General features: G+C 46.7%; 1 protein-coding gene across 4 annotated transcripts in view; it reads left to right on the forward strand.

Moving 5' to 3' along the window:
* PAN2 (poly(A) specific ribonuclease subunit PAN2) overlaps positions 1 to 17,315 on the forward strand; it is a 32,921-nt gene extending 15,606 nt beyond the window's left edge. For 3 of the 4 annotated variants that reach the window (XM_083427298.1, XM_083427299.1, XM_083427300.1), the window contains exons 14-26: positions 192 to 295; positions 900 to 998; positions 2,450 to 2,526; positions 3,324 to 3,465; positions 4,753 to 4,890; positions 5,248 to 5,307; positions 6,345 to 6,435; positions 9,214 to 9,371; positions 9,541 to 9,684; positions 10,603 to 10,782; positions 11,401 to 11,494; positions 12,650 to 12,847; positions 15,919 to 17,315. In XM_083427298.1, coding sequence (XP_083283424.1) covers positions 192 to 295; positions 900 to 998; positions 2,450 to 2,526; positions 3,324 to 3,465; positions 4,753 to 4,890; positions 5,248 to 5,307; positions 6,345 to 6,435; positions 9,214 to 9,371; positions 9,541 to 9,684; positions 10,603 to 10,782; positions 11,401 to 11,494; positions 12,650 to 12,847; positions 15,919 to 15,953 — 1,520 coding nt within the window. In that variant the 3' untranslated portion in view covers positions 15,954 to 17,315. Of the gene's footprint in view, positions 1 to 191; positions 296 to 899; positions 999 to 2,449; positions 2,527 to 3,323; positions 3,466 to 4,752; positions 4,891 to 5,247; positions 5,308 to 6,344; positions 6,436 to 9,213; positions 9,372 to 9,540; positions 9,685 to 10,602; positions 10,783 to 11,400; positions 11,880 to 12,618; positions 12,848 to 15,918 lie in introns of all 4 variants that reach the window. The other variant, XR_014507988.1, reaches the window with a different exon arrangement.
* Positions 17,316 to 18,199: the final 884 nt, after the last annotated feature.

Below are 18,199 nucleotides of genomic sequence, written 5' to 3' on the forward strand. Positions count from 1 at the left end.
GTGCTTCGGAGGCTTCGCGTTGCTATCGCTGAAGCCAAGGAGCCTGTATTCGCTCCATAGGATGCACACACATTTCCCCTTCATTTTTGCAGGGGGAAAAGTGCGCCCTATAGAGCGAAAAATATGGTACTTCTTGATTGGATCTTTTTGGAAATTAAAATCCCCTCCTTTTTTCCTTCCCTCCTTTTAAGATAAAATCAAGGATTATGAATTTGCTCAGATCTTAAAGCGAAGCATCTGCCTGGAACAGAACACCCAAGCCTGGTGCGAAAACTGCGAGAAATACCAACCCACGGTAAGTGGGGAGGGAACAGTTGCATAGAACAAGCCCGTGTGAATGGACTACCTGGACCAGGGCTGCAGCATTGATACAGGGGAATCTAATGTCTCTTGCAAGGCTGCATCGGCCAGTATGGGCCTGAGAACGCAAGCACTGCAGGGCACTTGATAAGAGAATGGACCACCCCAAAGTTTCTGTCAGTTTCCAGGTCTCCAGCTAGTACGGTCTCAGATAAAGCATCCTTACGCTGGGAAGTTTAAATTCTTAAGCTGATACTGCAGACGGGGCAAGAAATTCTGGGGGTAAATATGATTTCATCTCCGCTCACTTCAGCCATCGGCATCTTAGGAAACCTCTGGTGGTGCCATCTTTCAAAAAGCAAGAGATTATTAGATCAATTTGCATTCCTTGTGACTGCAAAAACAGTGTTTCTCAAACTTGGGTCTCCAGCTGTTGTTGGACTACAACTCCCATCATCCCAAGCTAGCAGGTCAGGGATGATGGGAGTTGTAGTCCCAGCAACAGCTGGAGGCCCAAATTTGGGAAGCACTGCTGTAAAATAAAGCCGCAGCAGTAGTCACTTGCTCTTACATTGCACATCTTCTCTCTGCTCTTCAAGGTCCAGACCCGCAACATCCGCTGCCTGCCTGATGTTTTGGTCATTAACTGTGAAGTAAACAGCTCCAAGGAGGCAGAATTCTGGAAGATGCAGGCAGAGGTATAGGAGAGTGCCTTTTTCTTTTTCTTTTCGGTTTCCATTCAGTTGCCTTTCGAGGGCACCCTTAAACCAGATCACTCAATACTTTGATTGCTTCCCTGCCAACCAGCAATGCCAACTCCCAACCTCACTGGTTGTTCAAATAAGGTGTATGTGCAGACAATCCAGCACATGCAAGCTCATGTCAAGGTTGTCTGTTTCCAAAATAAGATTTGGGAAACGGACCTCACAATCTGAGAATATCCTCTTGGGCCCTTGTTCAGATGTGAAACCCCATGTGAATGGCCAGAGGTTTTGGAGGCAGGGCAGATGTGCGCGGTGAGTGGGTTGGTGTTGTGGTCTAAACCACTGAGCCTCTTGGGTTTGCTGATCAGAAGGTCAGCGGTTCCAATCCCCACGACGGGGTGAGCTCCCGTTGCTCTGTCCCAGCTCCTGCCAGCCTAGCAGTTTGAAAGCACACCAGTGCAAGTAGATAAATAGGTACTGCTCCAGCGGAATGGTAAACAGCTTTTTCGTGCACTCTGGCTTCCATCACAGTGATCCGTTGAACCAGTAGCAGTTTAGTTATGCTGGCCACTTAACCCAGAAAGCTGTCTGTGGACAAACAGTGGCTCCCTTGGCCTGAAAAGTGAGATGAGCGCCGCAACCCCAATGTTACCTTTGACTGGATTTAACCATCCAGGGGTCCTTTGCCTTTTACCTACCTTCTATTTGGCACAGTATAACATTTTACCTAGGGATGCGGGTGGCGCTGTGGTCTAAACCACTGAGCCTCTTGGGCTTGCCGATCAGAAGGTTGGCAGTTCAAATCCCCATGAAGGGGTGAGCTCCTGTTGTATGATCCTAGCTCCTGCCAACCTAGCAGTTCGAAAGCACGTCAAAGTGCAAGTAGATAAATAGGTACCGCTCCGAAGGGGAGGTAAATGGCGTTTCCGTGCACTGCTCTGGTTTTGCCAGAAGCGGCTTAGTCATGCTGGCCACATGTCCCGGAAGCTGTACGCCGGCTCCCTTGGCCAATAAAGCGAGATGAGCCCCACAACCCCAGAGTCGTTCGCGACTGGACATAACTGTCAGGGGTCCTTTACCTTTTTTTTAACATTCCACCTGGCCCCTCATCTCGACTCGCTCCTGGAACTGGCATGAGGAGGTAGTCAGGGTTTTGCGTTAAGTGAAATCACTCGGCATTTGACTGTACGTTTATTGAGATCTTTGAAACATAAGCAGTGGATTACTGAAAGAACTAACGACGAGGAAGCTGAGATAAAACATATGTGTTGTGAAACAGCTAATAAAAAGAAGTAAAAAACAAACATCAGGAAAGGAGGGGTGGGAAGTCAAGAAGAAAGTTTGTGTTGAAGAAGAAATTGGATACAGTGATAATTGATTTGGAGACATTAAAAATATATATAGAAAAGAGATGTTTCTACTTCTAGTTTACCTTTTATTTTCAGTATGCCTTTAAGAAGTTGATGAAGAAGAAAGGTGGTCTGGAACTCCCCCAAAGTAGAGAAATACCTGTTGGGGAATGGTAAGCATTTATCATCTAGGTGTGCTTCCTAGAATAAAAACTCTCCTTTTTTTGTCTAGAAAAGCCTTCTTTTTTTTTTGTTCTCTCCAATTCAATCAAGGGACGCGGGTGGTGCTGTGGGTTAAACCACAGAGCCTAGGACTTGCCAATCAGAAGGTCAGCGGTTCAAATCCCTGTGACGGGGTGAGCTCCCGTTTCTCAGTCCCAGCTCCTGCCAACCTAGCAGTTCGAAAGCACGTCAAAGTGCAAGTAGATAAATAGGCACCGCTCCGGCGGGAAGGTAAATGACGTTTCCGTGCGCTGCTCTGGTTCGCCAGAAGCGGCTTAGTCATGCTGGCCATATGACCCGGAAGCTGTACGCCGGCTCCCTCAGCCAATAAAACGATATGAGCGTCGCAACCCCAGAGTCGGCCACGACTGGACCTAAAGGTCAAGGGTCCCTTTACCAATTCAGTACTACTTGTGTTCTTACCCTTCCTTTAGTGATTTTTTTTTAAACGGTTGAAAGGCGATATCATGTCTACCTCCGTTTTGTTTATACTACGTTATGCAGGAGAAAGGGCACAGAGCAGAAAACTTCAGCAGTAAAGTGACAATGACAGTACAGATTGGGAAACGTGGAACATCATATTTAGGGTATCTAGAATTCTGTATAAACAACTAGTGCATTGCTTTGTAACGATTTGTTGGGTCTCTGGACCGTAATAAAGATTGGTGATGATAAACAACTTGCAGAAAAGCTCGGACTGCATTGTATTGTACGAATCCTCCTGTTTGTGTGTTTTCTTGCCTTCCAGGAACGAATTGGGAATGGCAGAGGGAGGGCATTCTTATACCTCCATTGAAGAGCTGAAGAACATCTGGATTCCTTATTCTATCAAGATGAAGCTCTCCAAGAACAAGGAACTGGAGGTTTACAACTGGGATGAAAGCACAGAAGTACGTCATCACTTCTGGCAAGAAAGTCGCCCCATAGTGCCTGGTTTCTAAATGCTTTCTCAGGAATTCTGTGCAGTGCTCACTTTGATACAATTAAGGGCAGCCTCTCCAGGTGTGCCGTGGCATTTGCTACCTCGGTACAGAATTATTTTAATTGTTGGATGGAAGAATGTAGAGCCAGTTTTGGCCCCTTCCTGTACAATTGTCATGCGATCTTTCAAGGCAGTGACTAACAGCTGATGCAGCAGGAGAGATTGTAAATGGAGGGCTGGGTAAATGAAAATATGAAGTAGAATACATGCCAGGAAGCTCCCAGGCACACGTTTACTGTGCGCTCCTGCAACCTGTGAAGTGGCTCTTGCAGTTAAGAAGTTCTGCCTCTTGCGACTTCAAAAGCTTTGATTCAGCTCCTCAGTCATATGAGGGAAGAGTGAAGGAGTTAGGTTTAGCCCAGAGATAAGTGGGCATGGTAGCACTTCATATGTTGGGAATACTTTTGTAAGGCAGGTGAAATGATCCCTCTGGGTAAGATAGGAAGGGAAAGGCCCATACTGCAGGAGGAACGGAAAGCAGGATTATGCAGATCCAATAGCATCCTCCAAAATATCCCACCCCCCACCCCATCTCAGATAGGTGTCTGTCTATCAGTGTGAGCGGATTCAGCCAGGCTTGTTTGATAAAAATATTTAATATGGAAGTGATTATAATCCTTTTCTTTCCACCCCCTTTTTTAAAAGAATTTTAATTTTTTAAATTTAATTTTTAAAATGCTGTGAGAGAATCTGCCTAAGGTAGTCCATGAACGCCCAAGGTGGTCCATTAGCCTGGGGGACGTCATCCTGGTTTGTGCAGCCATTGCAACAGGATTTCAGAAAGGCTGGATCCCTGGAGTTAGAATTTAAAGGCCTGGGGTACAGTGTGTCAGTGTTTGCCAGTTTTTTTGTTTTTGTTTTTTGTTTTGTCTTGCTGCTTAAAATACCGTATTTTGTGCTCTATAAGACTCACTTTTTCCCTCCTAAAAAGTAAGGGGAAATGTGTGTGCGTCTTATGGAGCGAATGCAGGCTGCGCAGCTATCCCAGAAGCCAGAACAGCAAGAGGGATTGCTGCTTTCACTTCACAGCGATCCCTCTTGCTGTTCTGGCTTCTGAGATTCAGAATATTTTTTTTCTTGTTTTCCTCCTCCAAAAACTAGGTGCGTCTTGTGGTCTGGTGCGTCTTATAGAGTGAAAAATACGGTAACTGAAAAGAAATCTAGCCAGTTGATGAACTCTCCTTCCTCTTTGCAGCTGACTGTGTTGGATGACCAGGAGTCAACGTACGTCTATGACCTTATGGCAACCATTGTGCACATTCTGGACTCCCGGACTGGGGGCAGCCTGGTGGGGCACATAAAAGTGGGGGAGACCTACCACCAAAGGAAGGAGGTGAGCCAATCAGAAGAGAGTACATCCCACCGAATTTTGCATTCACCAATCTGTAATTCACCTATCTTATCAATGGTGTTACAGCCTTCCCATGGCTGTTTTGGACTACAACTCCCATAATTCTTGACTATCAGCCATGTTGGCCAGGGTTGATGACATTTATAGACTCGAACATCTGGAGGGCATCAGATTGGGGAAGGCTGCCTTAGGAGAACCCGCTTGTTTTTCTGTTGTCATATTTGTCACAGAACTGCCTTGGCTATAGGCAGCCGTAGCTGTGTGACTCTGATTCATTCATTATCTGTAACTGAAAATGGTAATCCATTGACACATATCTTGCAACTTCCATTTGCACAGGGTGTCACACACCAACAGTGGTACCTTTTCAATGACTTTCTCATTGAGCCTGTGGATAAGGTAAGGAGATCAAGACGATTCATACCCTGTGCTCTCAATTTCTATACATAAGTAACAGGTACGTAAATAACCTTTTTTAAATTTTTTATTTATTTATTTTTTGCATCAACTCCACTTTGCACACTTTTTCTGACCCTCACATTTTGTAGAACTTTTTTGGTGTGGAGCGGAGGCAACAGCCCTAGAGGTTTTGCAGGGAAGGGGGGAAATGTCTGTCGGGAAAAGGCAGGAATCTGTGGCCTTCCAGATGTTGAACTCCATCTCCCATCAGCCCCAGTCATCAACATTCATGGAGGGTTACAGATTGCCCAGCCCAATGCAGAGCATAAGAGATTTCCTAACAGAAGCCCAGAGCCTTTTTTGGAGATGGTCCGTGTACTTTTCCAAACTCTTTCTCCAATTACATGGGCTAAAAGCTTGTTTTAAACACCTCTTAAATGTCTCCATTTACAAGACAACTAGCTCAGGCACCCATTCTAGCCCAAAATTACACAGTGTAAGAAACATTAAGAAATACAGTGGTGCCTTGCAAGACGAAAAGAATCCGTTCCGCGAGTCTCTTCGTCTTGCGGTTTTTTTTGTCTCGCGAAGCAAGCCCATTAGCGGATTAGCGCTATTAGCGGCTTAGCGGGCTTAGCGGATCAGCTGATAAGCGGCTTAGCGGATCAGCTGTTAAGCGGCTTAGCGGCTTGGGAAAAAGGGGGGGGGAAAGGAAAAACCCCCCGCAGGAACTTGCAAGACATTTTCGTCTTGCGAAGCAAGCCCATAGGAAATTCGTTTTGCAAAGCACCTCCAAAATGGAAAACCCTTTCGTCTAGCGGGTTTTCCGTCTTGCGAGGCATTCGTCTTGCGGGGCACTACTGTACATTAAAATAATGCCAATGCATCCTGTTTTTTGCCATGGAGAAGTTGCATATTTTTCTGATGGATAAGAACAAACAATAGGGAAGAAGACAACCCCAGAACAACACACAACTCAAATGCGCATGATGCTCCCATTGTTTTTTTAAATTTATTATTTGCTTTTGAATTTGCAGTGTGAGGCCGTGCAATTCGACATGAGCTGGAAGGTGCCTGCCATCCTTTATTACGTGCGGCGGAACCTCCACTCCAAGTACAATTTAACCAGTGAGTGTGTGTGCATGTGTGCCTTTGACTACATGGAAAGAGCTGGACTCTGGAACAAAAAAAAAATTGAGAATACTACTCGGGGACTCAGCAGAACCAGGTTCAACCATGGCCTGCTGCAGATTCCCTGGGCAGCTAGGGTTCTTAAACCAATGCTCCACCTTCCAAACCATGGTTGGTGGAGTATGGGCAGACAGTGCTGGTATTGCATTGCTCAGCAACATAACCAGGTCAAAACAACACGGACAGGCCTTGCTTCCAAACATTGGTGGAGAGCTGATACCTAAATGAGCTCCTTAGATATAGCTCTGCCTGTTTTCCAGTAGCAAGCTTGGCATCACAGTGTGGCTCAGGAAATACCGTATTTTTTGTTCTATAAGACTCACTTTTTCCCTCCTAAAAAGTAAGGGGAAATGTGTGTGCGTCTTATGGAGTGAATGCAGGCTGTGCAGCTATCCCAGAAGCCAGAACAGCAAGAGGGATTGCTGCTTTCGCTGCGCAGCGATCCCTCTTGTTGTTCTGGCTTCTGAGATTCAGAATATTTTTTTGTTTTCCTCCTCCAAAAACTAGGTGTGTCTTATGGTCTGGTGCATCTTATAGAGCAAAAAATACAGTGCCTTTTTTTTTCTCCTCCCCGTGCAGTCAGTGTCTTACATCACCACTTGGTTATTCATCTTTGATCCGTTATTCACATATTTAATGTATTCATATGATAATTTAGCCGTTGCTTTTGAATTTTCATTGACCAGGGAGGAAAGCGTTGTCTCTGCCCTGTTGATAAATAGTTTTGTGGCTGAAACAGGCCCTGTGTTGTCAGCCTCCCTCACAGCCCCTGCGCCCCCATATCTTGACCTCCACATCTGTCCCCTCCCTGTTTTGCCTAATGCTGATGCCAAGTAGGAAATTCCAGTGAGACATCCCTTTAACACTAAGCAAAATAGCTCTCCCCTCCTTCACAAGGGATGGGTTGTTGTGAGGTAGTCATATGCCACAGAGATTAAGGGGGCAAAGCTGAGTGGGTTCTGCAAGGAACTGTGTTGAAATCAAGAGGAAGTGAAACCGACTGATCATCACTACATCACGAAAAGGATCGTCTGCGTTTGTGATGCAGACCAGAAACCACTGCTTTGGGGTGAAACTTTGGCACCTTGGTGTAGCTCCCAGGCCGCTGTGTAAAACAGACCACTTCGCTACACAGCCCCAAGTGTCCTGATTATTCCGCAGGCACCAATGTTTTTTGGCATTTCTGCTGTACAGTGTCCGTGCGTCTTGAATAATTTGGAATGTAAACTTGATCTGCTTGACAGAGCTTGGTTACATACCATCGGATCCCTTTTGGCATGTCTCCTGTGTCACAAGGGATCGATGTGATCCGCTTCAGTGCTGGAACATCTGTTCGGGAAAATCCCGAACTTTTAAAGTATTGTGGTTCATTACTGTAAATCCTCTAGCTGAATTGGCCCTGTGATATTGGCAGGTTTTCCTTTAAACTGTTCTGGGCTCTCTCTTCCTCACGTAGGTTTGAATAAGCCAGCCTTTTTTTTCTTGCTGATTACACTGTTTTTGAGAAATTGGATATACAGTGGACGCTCGGGTTGCGAAAGTGCGAGAGCCACGCTCGCAACCTGCAGCGTCTGCAACCCGCAACCTGCGCATGTGTGGGTTGCGATTCGGCACATCTGCGCATGCACAAAGCGTGATTTAGTGCTTCTGCACATGCGTGAGTGCTGAAACCCGGAAGTAACCCGTTTCGGTACTTCCGGGTTTCGGCGTGTCCGTATTCCGAAAACGCACAACCTGAAGCGTCTGTAACCCAAGGTATGTCTGTAACTGTAGAGTGGTACCTCAGGTTAAGTACTTAATTCGTTCCGGAGGTCCGTATTTAACCTGAAACTGTTCTTAACCTGAAGCACCACTTTAGCTAATGGGGCCTCCTGCTGCTGCCGCACTGCCGGAGCCCGATTTCTGTTCTCATCCTGAAGCAAAGTTCTTAACCTGAAGCACTATTTCTGGGTTATCAGAGTCTGTAACCTGAAGTGTATGTAACTTGAAGCGTATGTAACCTGAGGTACCACTGTATTTTAGAAGCTTGTACCTACGAGGCCTCCTGTGGGACTCATAGAATCATAGAGTTGGAAGAGACCACAAGGGCCATCGAGTCCAACCCCCTGCCATGCAGGAAACACCATCAGAGCACACCTGACATATGGTTGTCAAGCCTCTGCTTAAAGACCTCCAAAGAAGGAGACTCCACCACACTCCTTGGCAGCAAATTCCACTGTCGAACAGCTCGTACTGTCAGGAAGTTCTTCCTAATGTTTAGGTGGAATCTTCTTTCTTGTAGTTTGGATCCATTGCTCCGTGTCCGCTTCTCTGGAGCAGCAGAAAACAACCTTTCTCCCTCCTCTATGTGACATCCTTTTATATATTTGAACATGGCTATCATATCACCCCTTAACCTCCTCTTCTCCAGGCTAAACATGCCCAGCTCCCTTAGCCGTTCCTCATAAGGCATCGTTTCCAGGCCTTTGACCATTTTGGTTGCCCTCCTCTGGACACGTTCCAGTTTGTCAGTGTCCTTCTTGAGCTGTGGTGCCCAGAACTGGACACAGTACTCCAGGTGAGGTCTGACCAGAGCAGAATACAGTGGCACTATTACTTCCCTTGATCTAGATGCTATACTCCCCTGGGCTGCTTTCTTCATTCAGACTGCCATCTCAGAAGGCACCCTGGAACTGAGCACAACAGCTGATCTCGGATTTTCTTTCCCTCTTTCAGTTAAGAACCCTATCGAAGCCAGCGTGCTGCTCGCCGAGGCCTCGCTCGCCCGTAAGCAGCGCAAGTGTCACGCCACTTTCATCCCTCTCATGCTGAATGAGATGCCCCAGGTGGGGGACCTGGTGGGGCTGGATGCTGAATTTGTCACCCTCAACGAGGTAGGCATTGCGTTGCGGGGAGAGGTCAGGTTGGGAGGACTGGAAGGTTCCAGAACCTCTCGCCTGTAGGCCTTTGAGCAGCAGCCTCTTCAAAGGGCCAATGGAAGCTCTTCTTTGTGAGGAGGCCACACAGAACATAATTCGTTCACCCCTTGAAAATGCACAATAGGAGGAAGCTGAGCTTCGCAGTGACGGGACCAAATCCACTATCAAGCCAAGTCAGATGTCGGTGGCCAGAATTACGTGTGTGAGGGGGCAGGGTCCCAACGAGGGCGTTCCCTTCATCGATGATTACATTTCCACGCAAGAACAGGTAGGCATCTTTCTCTGCGAAAACCTTGCAGAGCTCATGTCGCTCTCCCTACTAAGGAGGCTTTAGACAAGTTGGTCCCCAACTCACTTCATCTCAAGAACTTTCCTTTATAAGATAGTGTTATCCCCATTCCACACGGCAGTAGCTGTGCTGTGAAGCCCAGTCCTTGTCCTTACAGTCCTGGATGGTGAGAGATGGGCATGCAGAAAGCTGTTTGGGATGGGCTAACACGGGGAGGTACGGGTGGCGCTGTGGTCTAAACCACTGAGCCTAGGGCTTGCCGATCGGAAGGTCGGTGGTTCGAATCCCTGCGACGGGGTGAGCTCCTGTTGCTCGGTCCCTGCTCCTGCCAACCTAGCAGTTCGAAAGCACGTCAAAGTGCAAGTAGATAAATAGGTACCGCTCCAGCGGGAAGGTAAAGGGCGTTTCCGTGCACTGCTCTGGTTTTGCCAGAAGCGGCTTAGTCATGCTGGCCACATGACCCAGAAAAACTGTCTGCGGACAAACATCGGCTCCCTCGGCCAATAAAGCGAGATGAGCGCCGCAACCCCAGAGTCATTTGCGACTGGACTTAACTGTCAGGGGTCCTTTACCTTTTTTTAACACAGGGTCCTGGGGGCTGAATGTGGTCCTCTAGCCCTCTCTGTCTGGCCCTTGGGACTTTCCATAGGCCATACCCCTCACCCTCCTTGAGTGTGTTTGCCAGACAAAGCCTCCTGCTTGCCTCAACGCATTGCTCCATCCACCACTGAGACGTGGTCCCAAGACGTTGCTCAGAAAGGGAACATGGCCAGCAGATTAAAAATGTCTCCCTACTCCAGGCGAACAGAATGAGCTGTCGTTCTCTGTGAACTAAAAGAAGCCTTGGCATTGAATGCAATGTTTTCTTCCTTTCCATCTTCCTTTGCCCCTTCTTAGGTGGTGGATTACCTCACTCAGTACTCGGGAATCAAGCCAGGGGATCTGGATGCCAAAATCTCCTCCAAACACCTCACCACCCTCAAATCCACCTACCTGAAACTACGCTTCCTCATCGATGTCGGGGTCAAGTTTGTGGGTCATGGATTGCAAAAAGACTTCCGGGTCATCAACATCATGGTGACTGCCTCTGTTTTGAACCTTGACATATATGTCCCTCATGTATATATGTTTGGGCCTCTGTATGTGAAGGAGCTGACAATGTACAGGGATTTCTTAGCAGACAAATCAGTGGAGAAAGGCTTTCTTGACAGTAGGAAGATTCAGAAACCACAGAAATAGATTGTTGCCTCTAAATGCTTGTGCCAAAATAAGCCGTTCATCTGGCAAACTTTTATGGGACCATCAAGTCCACCACGATAAGGAACAGATGGAACCCCTATCTTCAGTGGATAAAAGCTACTGAAACAAAAGACATCCGGTGGAAACTAAAGAGGCTATGCTCGTGGCTGAGGATAATAGTTTGAACCCTTCCAATGGATATGGGGTGGGGGGGGGTGGGAAGGGAGGGAAAGGAAAAAATTGTAAGAGAAATTTAAAATTGGAAGGAGATAATATAATGTGGGTAAAAATCCCAAACTCGAATAAAACTTCAAAAAACAAACAGAAAAAAACTTTTTAAAAGCAGCAAGTGTTATGCTTCTGCCTGGATTTTTTGTAAGTCTAGGACTGTTTAGCTGAGTGCCTTCAGGACTCATATGCTCCCAGAATATAACTGGACCTCGCCTGTTCTTGCAGGTTCCCAGGGACCAGGTGATTGACACCGTCTACCTGTTCCACATGCCCAGGAAGAGGATGATCTCGCTGCGCTTCCTTGCCTGGTATTTTTTGGGTCAGTACAGACCTCCTTCGGTGCCTATCCATCTCCCAGCCAGCCTGACCTTGCTGCCAAGGATTCCCTCGAGCACAGTGATTCCCTTTGCATCTGTGTCAAGAGGATCAAAATGTCCTTGACGCCCCCAGCCTAGTGCTGGAGTTGAGAATTCAGAGTTGAGAATTTGAGCCCGCAGAGCCGAACTGGAGAACATCAACAGACAGAGCTCCAAGGAGGGGAGGTGTCCGAGGAGGGAATTGGGTCAATACCAGGGCCTGAAAGTTGGGCATGCTGTTTCCTAGATTTGATAGACTGAAGAAGGGCAGATCCTTTGCCCTAAGCAGTAACTGTTAGAAGTGTTTCCCCTCTCCTGCTGCGGTGGGAGTAGGCAAGGCCGCATCAAGCAGTTGGTCCCTTACCTTTCCCGCCCCGACCTGGCCACAGTGATCCATGCGACGGTCACCTCCAGGCTTGACTACTGTAATTCGCTCTACGCGGGGCTGCCCTCAAAGCTGTCCCAGAAACTCCAGCGGGTGCAGAATGCTGCAGCGAGGCTCCTCACGGGGTCTTCCATGGGAGCATATTCACCCAGTGCTTTTCCAGCTGCACTGGCTCCCGGTGGAGTACAGGGTCAGATTTAAGGTGCTGGTTTTGACCTTTAAAGCCCTTCACGGCCTAGGACCCTCGTACCTACGTGACCACCTCTCCCGGTATGCCCCACGGAGACCCTCAAGGTCCATAAATAGCAACACCCTAGAGGTCCCGGGCCCTAAGGAAGTTAGATTAGCCTCAACCAGAGCCAGGGCCTTTTCAGCACTGGCTCCGGCCTGGTGGAACGCTCTGCCTCATGAGACCAGGGCCCTGCAGGATCTGATTTCTTTCCGCAGGGCCTGTAAGACAGAGTTGTTCCGCCTGGCCTTTGGCTTGGAGCCATTTTGATTCCCTCCCCCTCTTTCTTTTCCTTTCTCCTCCTGCGATGAGGCTGCATTTTAATATTTTAATGTTTCAGTCTTTTAATGTTGTATTTTAATTTTGTTTTTAAGTTGTATTCATTCAACTTGTTTTTATTATTGCTTGTTAGCCGCCCTGAGCCCAGCCTTGGCTGGGCAGGGCGGTGTATAAATAAAAATTATTATTATTAGCCACCGCCTGGATTCTTTCTGTTTCCCATAGATCTGAAGATCCAAGGGGAGACACACGACAGTATCGAAGATGCACGCACTGCCCTCCAGCTGTACAGGAAATATGTGGAGCTGAGCACTGGGGGCTTGGAGCCCGAGGAGTTCCGCAAAGTGCTGAAGGGCCTGTACGAGAAAGGGAGGAAGATGGACTGGAAGGTGCCTGAACCTGATGGCCAAAGCAGCCCCAAGAGTAAGGGTCCAGTTTTCTTTCTTTCCAATTCCATTTTATTAAGTTTCAACATTTTTAACACATACAATCAAACCACAATTTCGTCTTTTCTCTAATTTTTGTTTACTTCCGATCCCATTTTCCATGCAGTTGTTGTTTCTCCCCTTCTGCTTCTCCCTATCTATCAAATCGTAACCACAATATTATAATCTAATTACATCTGTGGCTCATTACTTGAATTCTGCTCGTGAGCTCATTGTATTTCTCTTAAGTAATCCGGAAAAGGCATCAATTCTTCCTTAAAACACTCATCATTAGATCCTCTTATTTTGCTGTTAATTTTGCATAGTCCATTATATTACTTATCCATTCTGCTTTAGTGGGGACTTCTTCTTCCTTCCATTTCTGCGCACAAAAAATCCTAGCTGCTGCTATCACATAAATAAAAAACTTTAGCATTTTCTTTGGGGTTTCCACCTCTATAATCCCACCAAGCACTGTGTGACTGTGCTTGAGGATAACTGAGCCCACATGCGAGCCCACTTCCATCTATGTGTTTGCGACTGTCATTTTCCTTCTTGCCTATTGCGTTTTGTACACATGCACACAACATAAAAGTTGGGTGGTCAGCACCTTCAGAATTGTATGCCTCACCTCCTTTTTCCACACCGCTACAGGCAATGGGACGCTGTGGGTTAAACCACAAAGGCTAGGACTTGCCGATCAGAAGGTCAGTGGTTCAAATCCCTGCGATGGGGTGAGCTCCCATTGCTCGGTCCCTGCTCCTGCCAACCTAGCAATTTAAAAGCACGTCAAAGTGCAAGTAGATAAATAGGTACCGCTCTGACAGGAAGGTAAACGGCATTTCCGTGTGCTGTTCTGGTTCGCCAGAAGTGGTTTCATCATGCTGGCCACATGACCTGGAAGCTGTACACCGGCTCCCTCGGCCAAAAAAGCGAGATGAGCGCCGCAACCCCAGAGTCGGCCACGACTAGACCTAATGGTCAGGGGTCCCTTTACCTTTACCTTACAGGCAATGAGCAGAATTTGGTTAAGGTTTGAATTCCCAGCAATTTATGTCGATTGATAGATAGAATCTTTATTTGCGTTGCCCACAAGCCATAGCAAAGGAATCAAATGCAATATAATACTGATATAGCTAGATTGGTTGGCTGTACAAAATATATTCTAAGAATTTACATCTATACATATGAAAGAGTTAGTGACTGTCCTTGACCAGAAATAAAACACATGAAAGAGTTGGCTTTCTTTACTCTAGGCGTTAAACAGGTTAGTCAGATGGTAGGTCTTATTCTTATTGCCCCAGTTAAAAAATTTGCTGCATTTGCTGTCACTTGGTAACGTTGGTCTGTAAGATAAATGACCTGGTATAGATAATAGAAGAGGGTCAATAAGCTCATTATGCAGATCTTTATAAAGAGAACAAGCTAGTAGTACATGTGCTGCAGATTCGATACTGCCATCTCCGCATGGACATACTGTATTTTTCAGGGTATAACATGCCCCCGTGTATAGAATAGAATCATAGAATCATAGAGTTGGAATAGACCACAAGGGCCATTGAGTCCAACCCCCTGCCAAGCAGGAAACACCATCAGAGCACTCCTGACATATGGTTGTCAAGCCTCTGCTTAAAGACCTCCAAAGAAGGAGACTCCACCACACTCCTTGGCAGCAAATTCCACTGTCGAACAGCTCTTACTGTCAGGAAGTTCTTCCTAATGTTTAGGTGGAATCTTCTTTCTTGTAGTTTAGATCCATTGCTCCGTGTCCGCTTCTCTGGAGCAGCAGAAAACAACCTTTCTCCCTCCTCTATGTGACATCCTTTTATATATTTGAACATGGCTATCATATCACCCCTTAACCTTCTCTTCTCCAGGCTAAACATGCCCAGCTCCCTTAGCCGTTCCTCATAAGGCATCGTTTCCAGGCCTTTGACCATTTTGGTTGCCCTCCTCTGGACGCGTTCCAGTTTGTCAGTGTCCCTCTTGAACTGTGGTGCCCACAGACTACCCCTATTTTGGGGGAGGATTGCCCAGAGTTTTTGAGCTTTTTTGGGGGGTGTGGAATGCAAAAAATCACTAACCCGACTGGCAAATGCTGATAATCGCTCACGTCGCCGAAGCAAACATGCGTCTGCCTCCTCACCAACAGCAGATGGCAATCGCACGCTCAGTTGACGAAGCGGCAGCCAATCCACAGCAACCCTTGCTGCAGCAACCAATCACCCACTGAATAAACGCAGCAGCAGCAATCGTAAGCAGCACTTTACGCATCCACCAACCACCCACAAAATCGCCACTGAAAAGCTCCTGCTCCCGGCTGCAACCAATCACTCGTCTCCCCCCACGCACTACCCATGTATAAGATGGCCCACGTTTTAAAACCTGCTTTTAGAGTAAAAAAAAGCTCGTCTTATACACGGAAAAGTACGGTATTGTGATGGAAACGACCCTCAAGTACGGCCAGCGGCAGCACATTCAATCTTGCATAGGTGAAAGCACATCTGTGTTTTAAAACTGTTAAGTTTTGCAGATAGGATATGCGGAGGAGACTTAAGTGGGAGCATCTTATGTACAGTGGTACCTCGGGTTACATACGCTTCAGGTTACAGACTCCGCTAACCCAGAAATAGTGCTTCAGGTTAAGAACTTTGCTTCAGGATAAGAACAGAAATCGGGCTCCGGCGGCGCGGCGGCAGCAGGAGGCCCCATTAGCTAAAGTGGTGCTTCAGGTTAAGAACAGTTTCAGGTTAAGAACGGACCTCCGGAACAAATTAAGTACTTAACCCGAGGTACCACTGTATATGGAGAATGATTTCAGTGATGCGCAGGCACCAAGGGCAAATAGCATTCCTGAAAGGTTTATCGCGCCAATTGGTTCAAGATGTGGATCCCTCAAATCTCTGACCTTTCCTCCAGGAAACCCTTCCACCTTTGGTTCCCCAATATCCAGAGTCTTCTCTATGATGCTGGGACATGGATCCTATCAACAAGTTGTCTAGAGCTAGGTGGTTGCCGGCTGCCGTTCCATGGTTCACACATTGCTGTCTTTTTATATTCCTCTGACAGGTGCCGCTGTGTTCCCAACAGTGCTGTCCCTCTGATCCTCAAGACCTCGCCATATCCCGTCTTTTCTGTGCTCTCTTCAGGAGGGGACTGTCAAAGAATCTGCTCCCAGAGACCTGGACTTCCTAGGACGTGGATTATAGTGCATATGCGTGTATGGAAAGGGAAGGCTATGGTAGTTAGCAGGCACTCTGCACATTTCCAGGGGCCAAGGGAATTCTGCCAGATTGCCTCTGTCCCTGTTTTCCTTGCCAGTCTTTGTAGATCCCAGAAATCCTACATAACTAGGGACGAGAGAGTGTGTACAGCAGTACCCTTTGGTAACCACATGAGGGCACAGTTACACTGAAAGAGCTGTTCTCATGGTTTGAATGCTGAACATACACACTCCCCGAGGGCACTTAATGCCAGACTATTCTCACATGCATTTTGTATAAAAGGGGTGAGTGAAACCAGATCTGTGACTTGCTCTGATCCATCCTTTCTGCGTCCATTAATGCCATTAGCGGAGTTGAGCTGGATGACCTGTTTTATCTTCTGGCTCAGAACTGTTCCTGAAACAACGTAGATCTGGACTCCACTGCCATGGGACTTCCGTGGCTTTTAAACCGTTTTGTATTTTGTCCGTGAATTGTGGTCAAGGTGTCTACGAAATGTAATCAAGCTGTAAAAACACTGCCAGTGCTTCAGATACTTCTTTGTAGACCTGCCTTTCCTTTGCTTGCCTGTCCGGTTTGCTTCCTTCTGTTTTTTCATTTTGAATTGCAGTCATCCCTGGCCCCCCTGCAAATATAATGTCATTAATGTGTATCTACAAAGCCAGGCTGTACAACACTTCCAGCTTCAGAACTTTGCCCCAAACCTTGTCTCAAGCAAGTCTTGATGACCAGGGAGTGCACTGTGTGTGTGTGTGTGTGAGAGAGAGAGAGAGAGAGAGAGTGTTTGTGGCAGAATTGAGAATGATTTTAAAGGGCATAATATCAAACAGAAAGAGGAGAATATATTGGGATACTGAAGTAGAGAGGAAATGAATGGCGAAAAGGTAAATGGCAGCTAAAGTTGGATTCATCTGTGAAAAAGGCAGGCCTTCTGTATGGGATGCTATGGAGCCAATCATGGTTTAGGATGTGCACTTGCCCCTAAGAGAAGAGCTCATGAGCAATGAGATATCAAAAGCAGAGCAGCTAGAGACATTAAGAGTATTGGTTTTGGGTGGGGAACTTTTTCTAGCCAGTGGGCCGGATATTTTTACCTCCCTCCTCAGTAGGAGTGGATAGCTGTGAATGGGATATTATATAATTTCAACTCCACCCACTTTTTGCACCCTCCCCTGAATGTTACCCTCAATGAAATGTCCTCAGGCTGACAGTCACCACTTTTTAATAAAATGACTTGCTTTCTCCTGTGGCTGATGCTTCTAAGGGATGGGGTTACATTGCGAGACCTGCACTTACCTGCTTGTTGAACACTCGCCCTGCATTTTTCCATGACAGCAGGCTCCTCATGAGTCACTTCCAGGAAATGGCAGGAGCCTAAGAGCTGGCTCACACATCCATTGTCCTCTCAATCATAATGCACTTCTTCCAGACAGATAAGTGCCCAGTTAAGTGACAACGTTAAGGAATATCTGTCTTGACAGCATTTTCTCTCCTGCCTAATTTGTTCTTATGGATTAGCAACACGCCAGGATGCCAGGATCCCATTGGCCAGTAACAAATCTTGTCAGTGGCACCAAACCCCAATATTCAGGTTTGATTGGTCAAGAGACCCAAAGGAAAGAAAAAGCATTGAAGAGACTTCAATGGGGAGAGACTTTTCTCATGAGGGATAGTGCCCAATCCGAGGAAAATGCTGCCTGCCATATTTCATCTAAAGATTTGCATAGATCACAGAATTTATTTTCCTATTGGATGAATCCCAAGCCGGAATTAAGATTGCCGGAAGAAATATCAACAGCCTCAGATATGCAGATGACACAACTTTGATGGCAGAAAGTGAGGAGGAATTAAAGAACCTTTTAATGAGGGTGAAAGAGGAGAGCGCAAAATATGGTCTGAAGCTCAACATCAAAAAAATGAAGCTCATGGCCACTGGTCCAATCACCTCCTGAAAAAAATAGAAGGGGAAGAAATGGAGGCAGTGAGAGATTTTACTTTCTTGGGCTCCATGATCACTGCAGATGGTGACAGCAGTCACGAAATTAAAAGACGCCTGCTTCTTGGGAGAAAAGCAATGACAAACCTAGAGAGCATCTTAAAAAGCAGAGACATCACCTTGCCAACAA

Source organism: Podarcis tiliguerta (genome assembly GCF_965153285.1).
Source record: "Podarcis tiliguerta genome assembly, chromosome: 2".
In the NCBI taxonomy this organism is placed as follows: domain Eukaryota; kingdom Metazoa; phylum Chordata; class Lepidosauria; order Squamata; family Lacertidae; genus Podarcis; species Podarcis tiliguerta.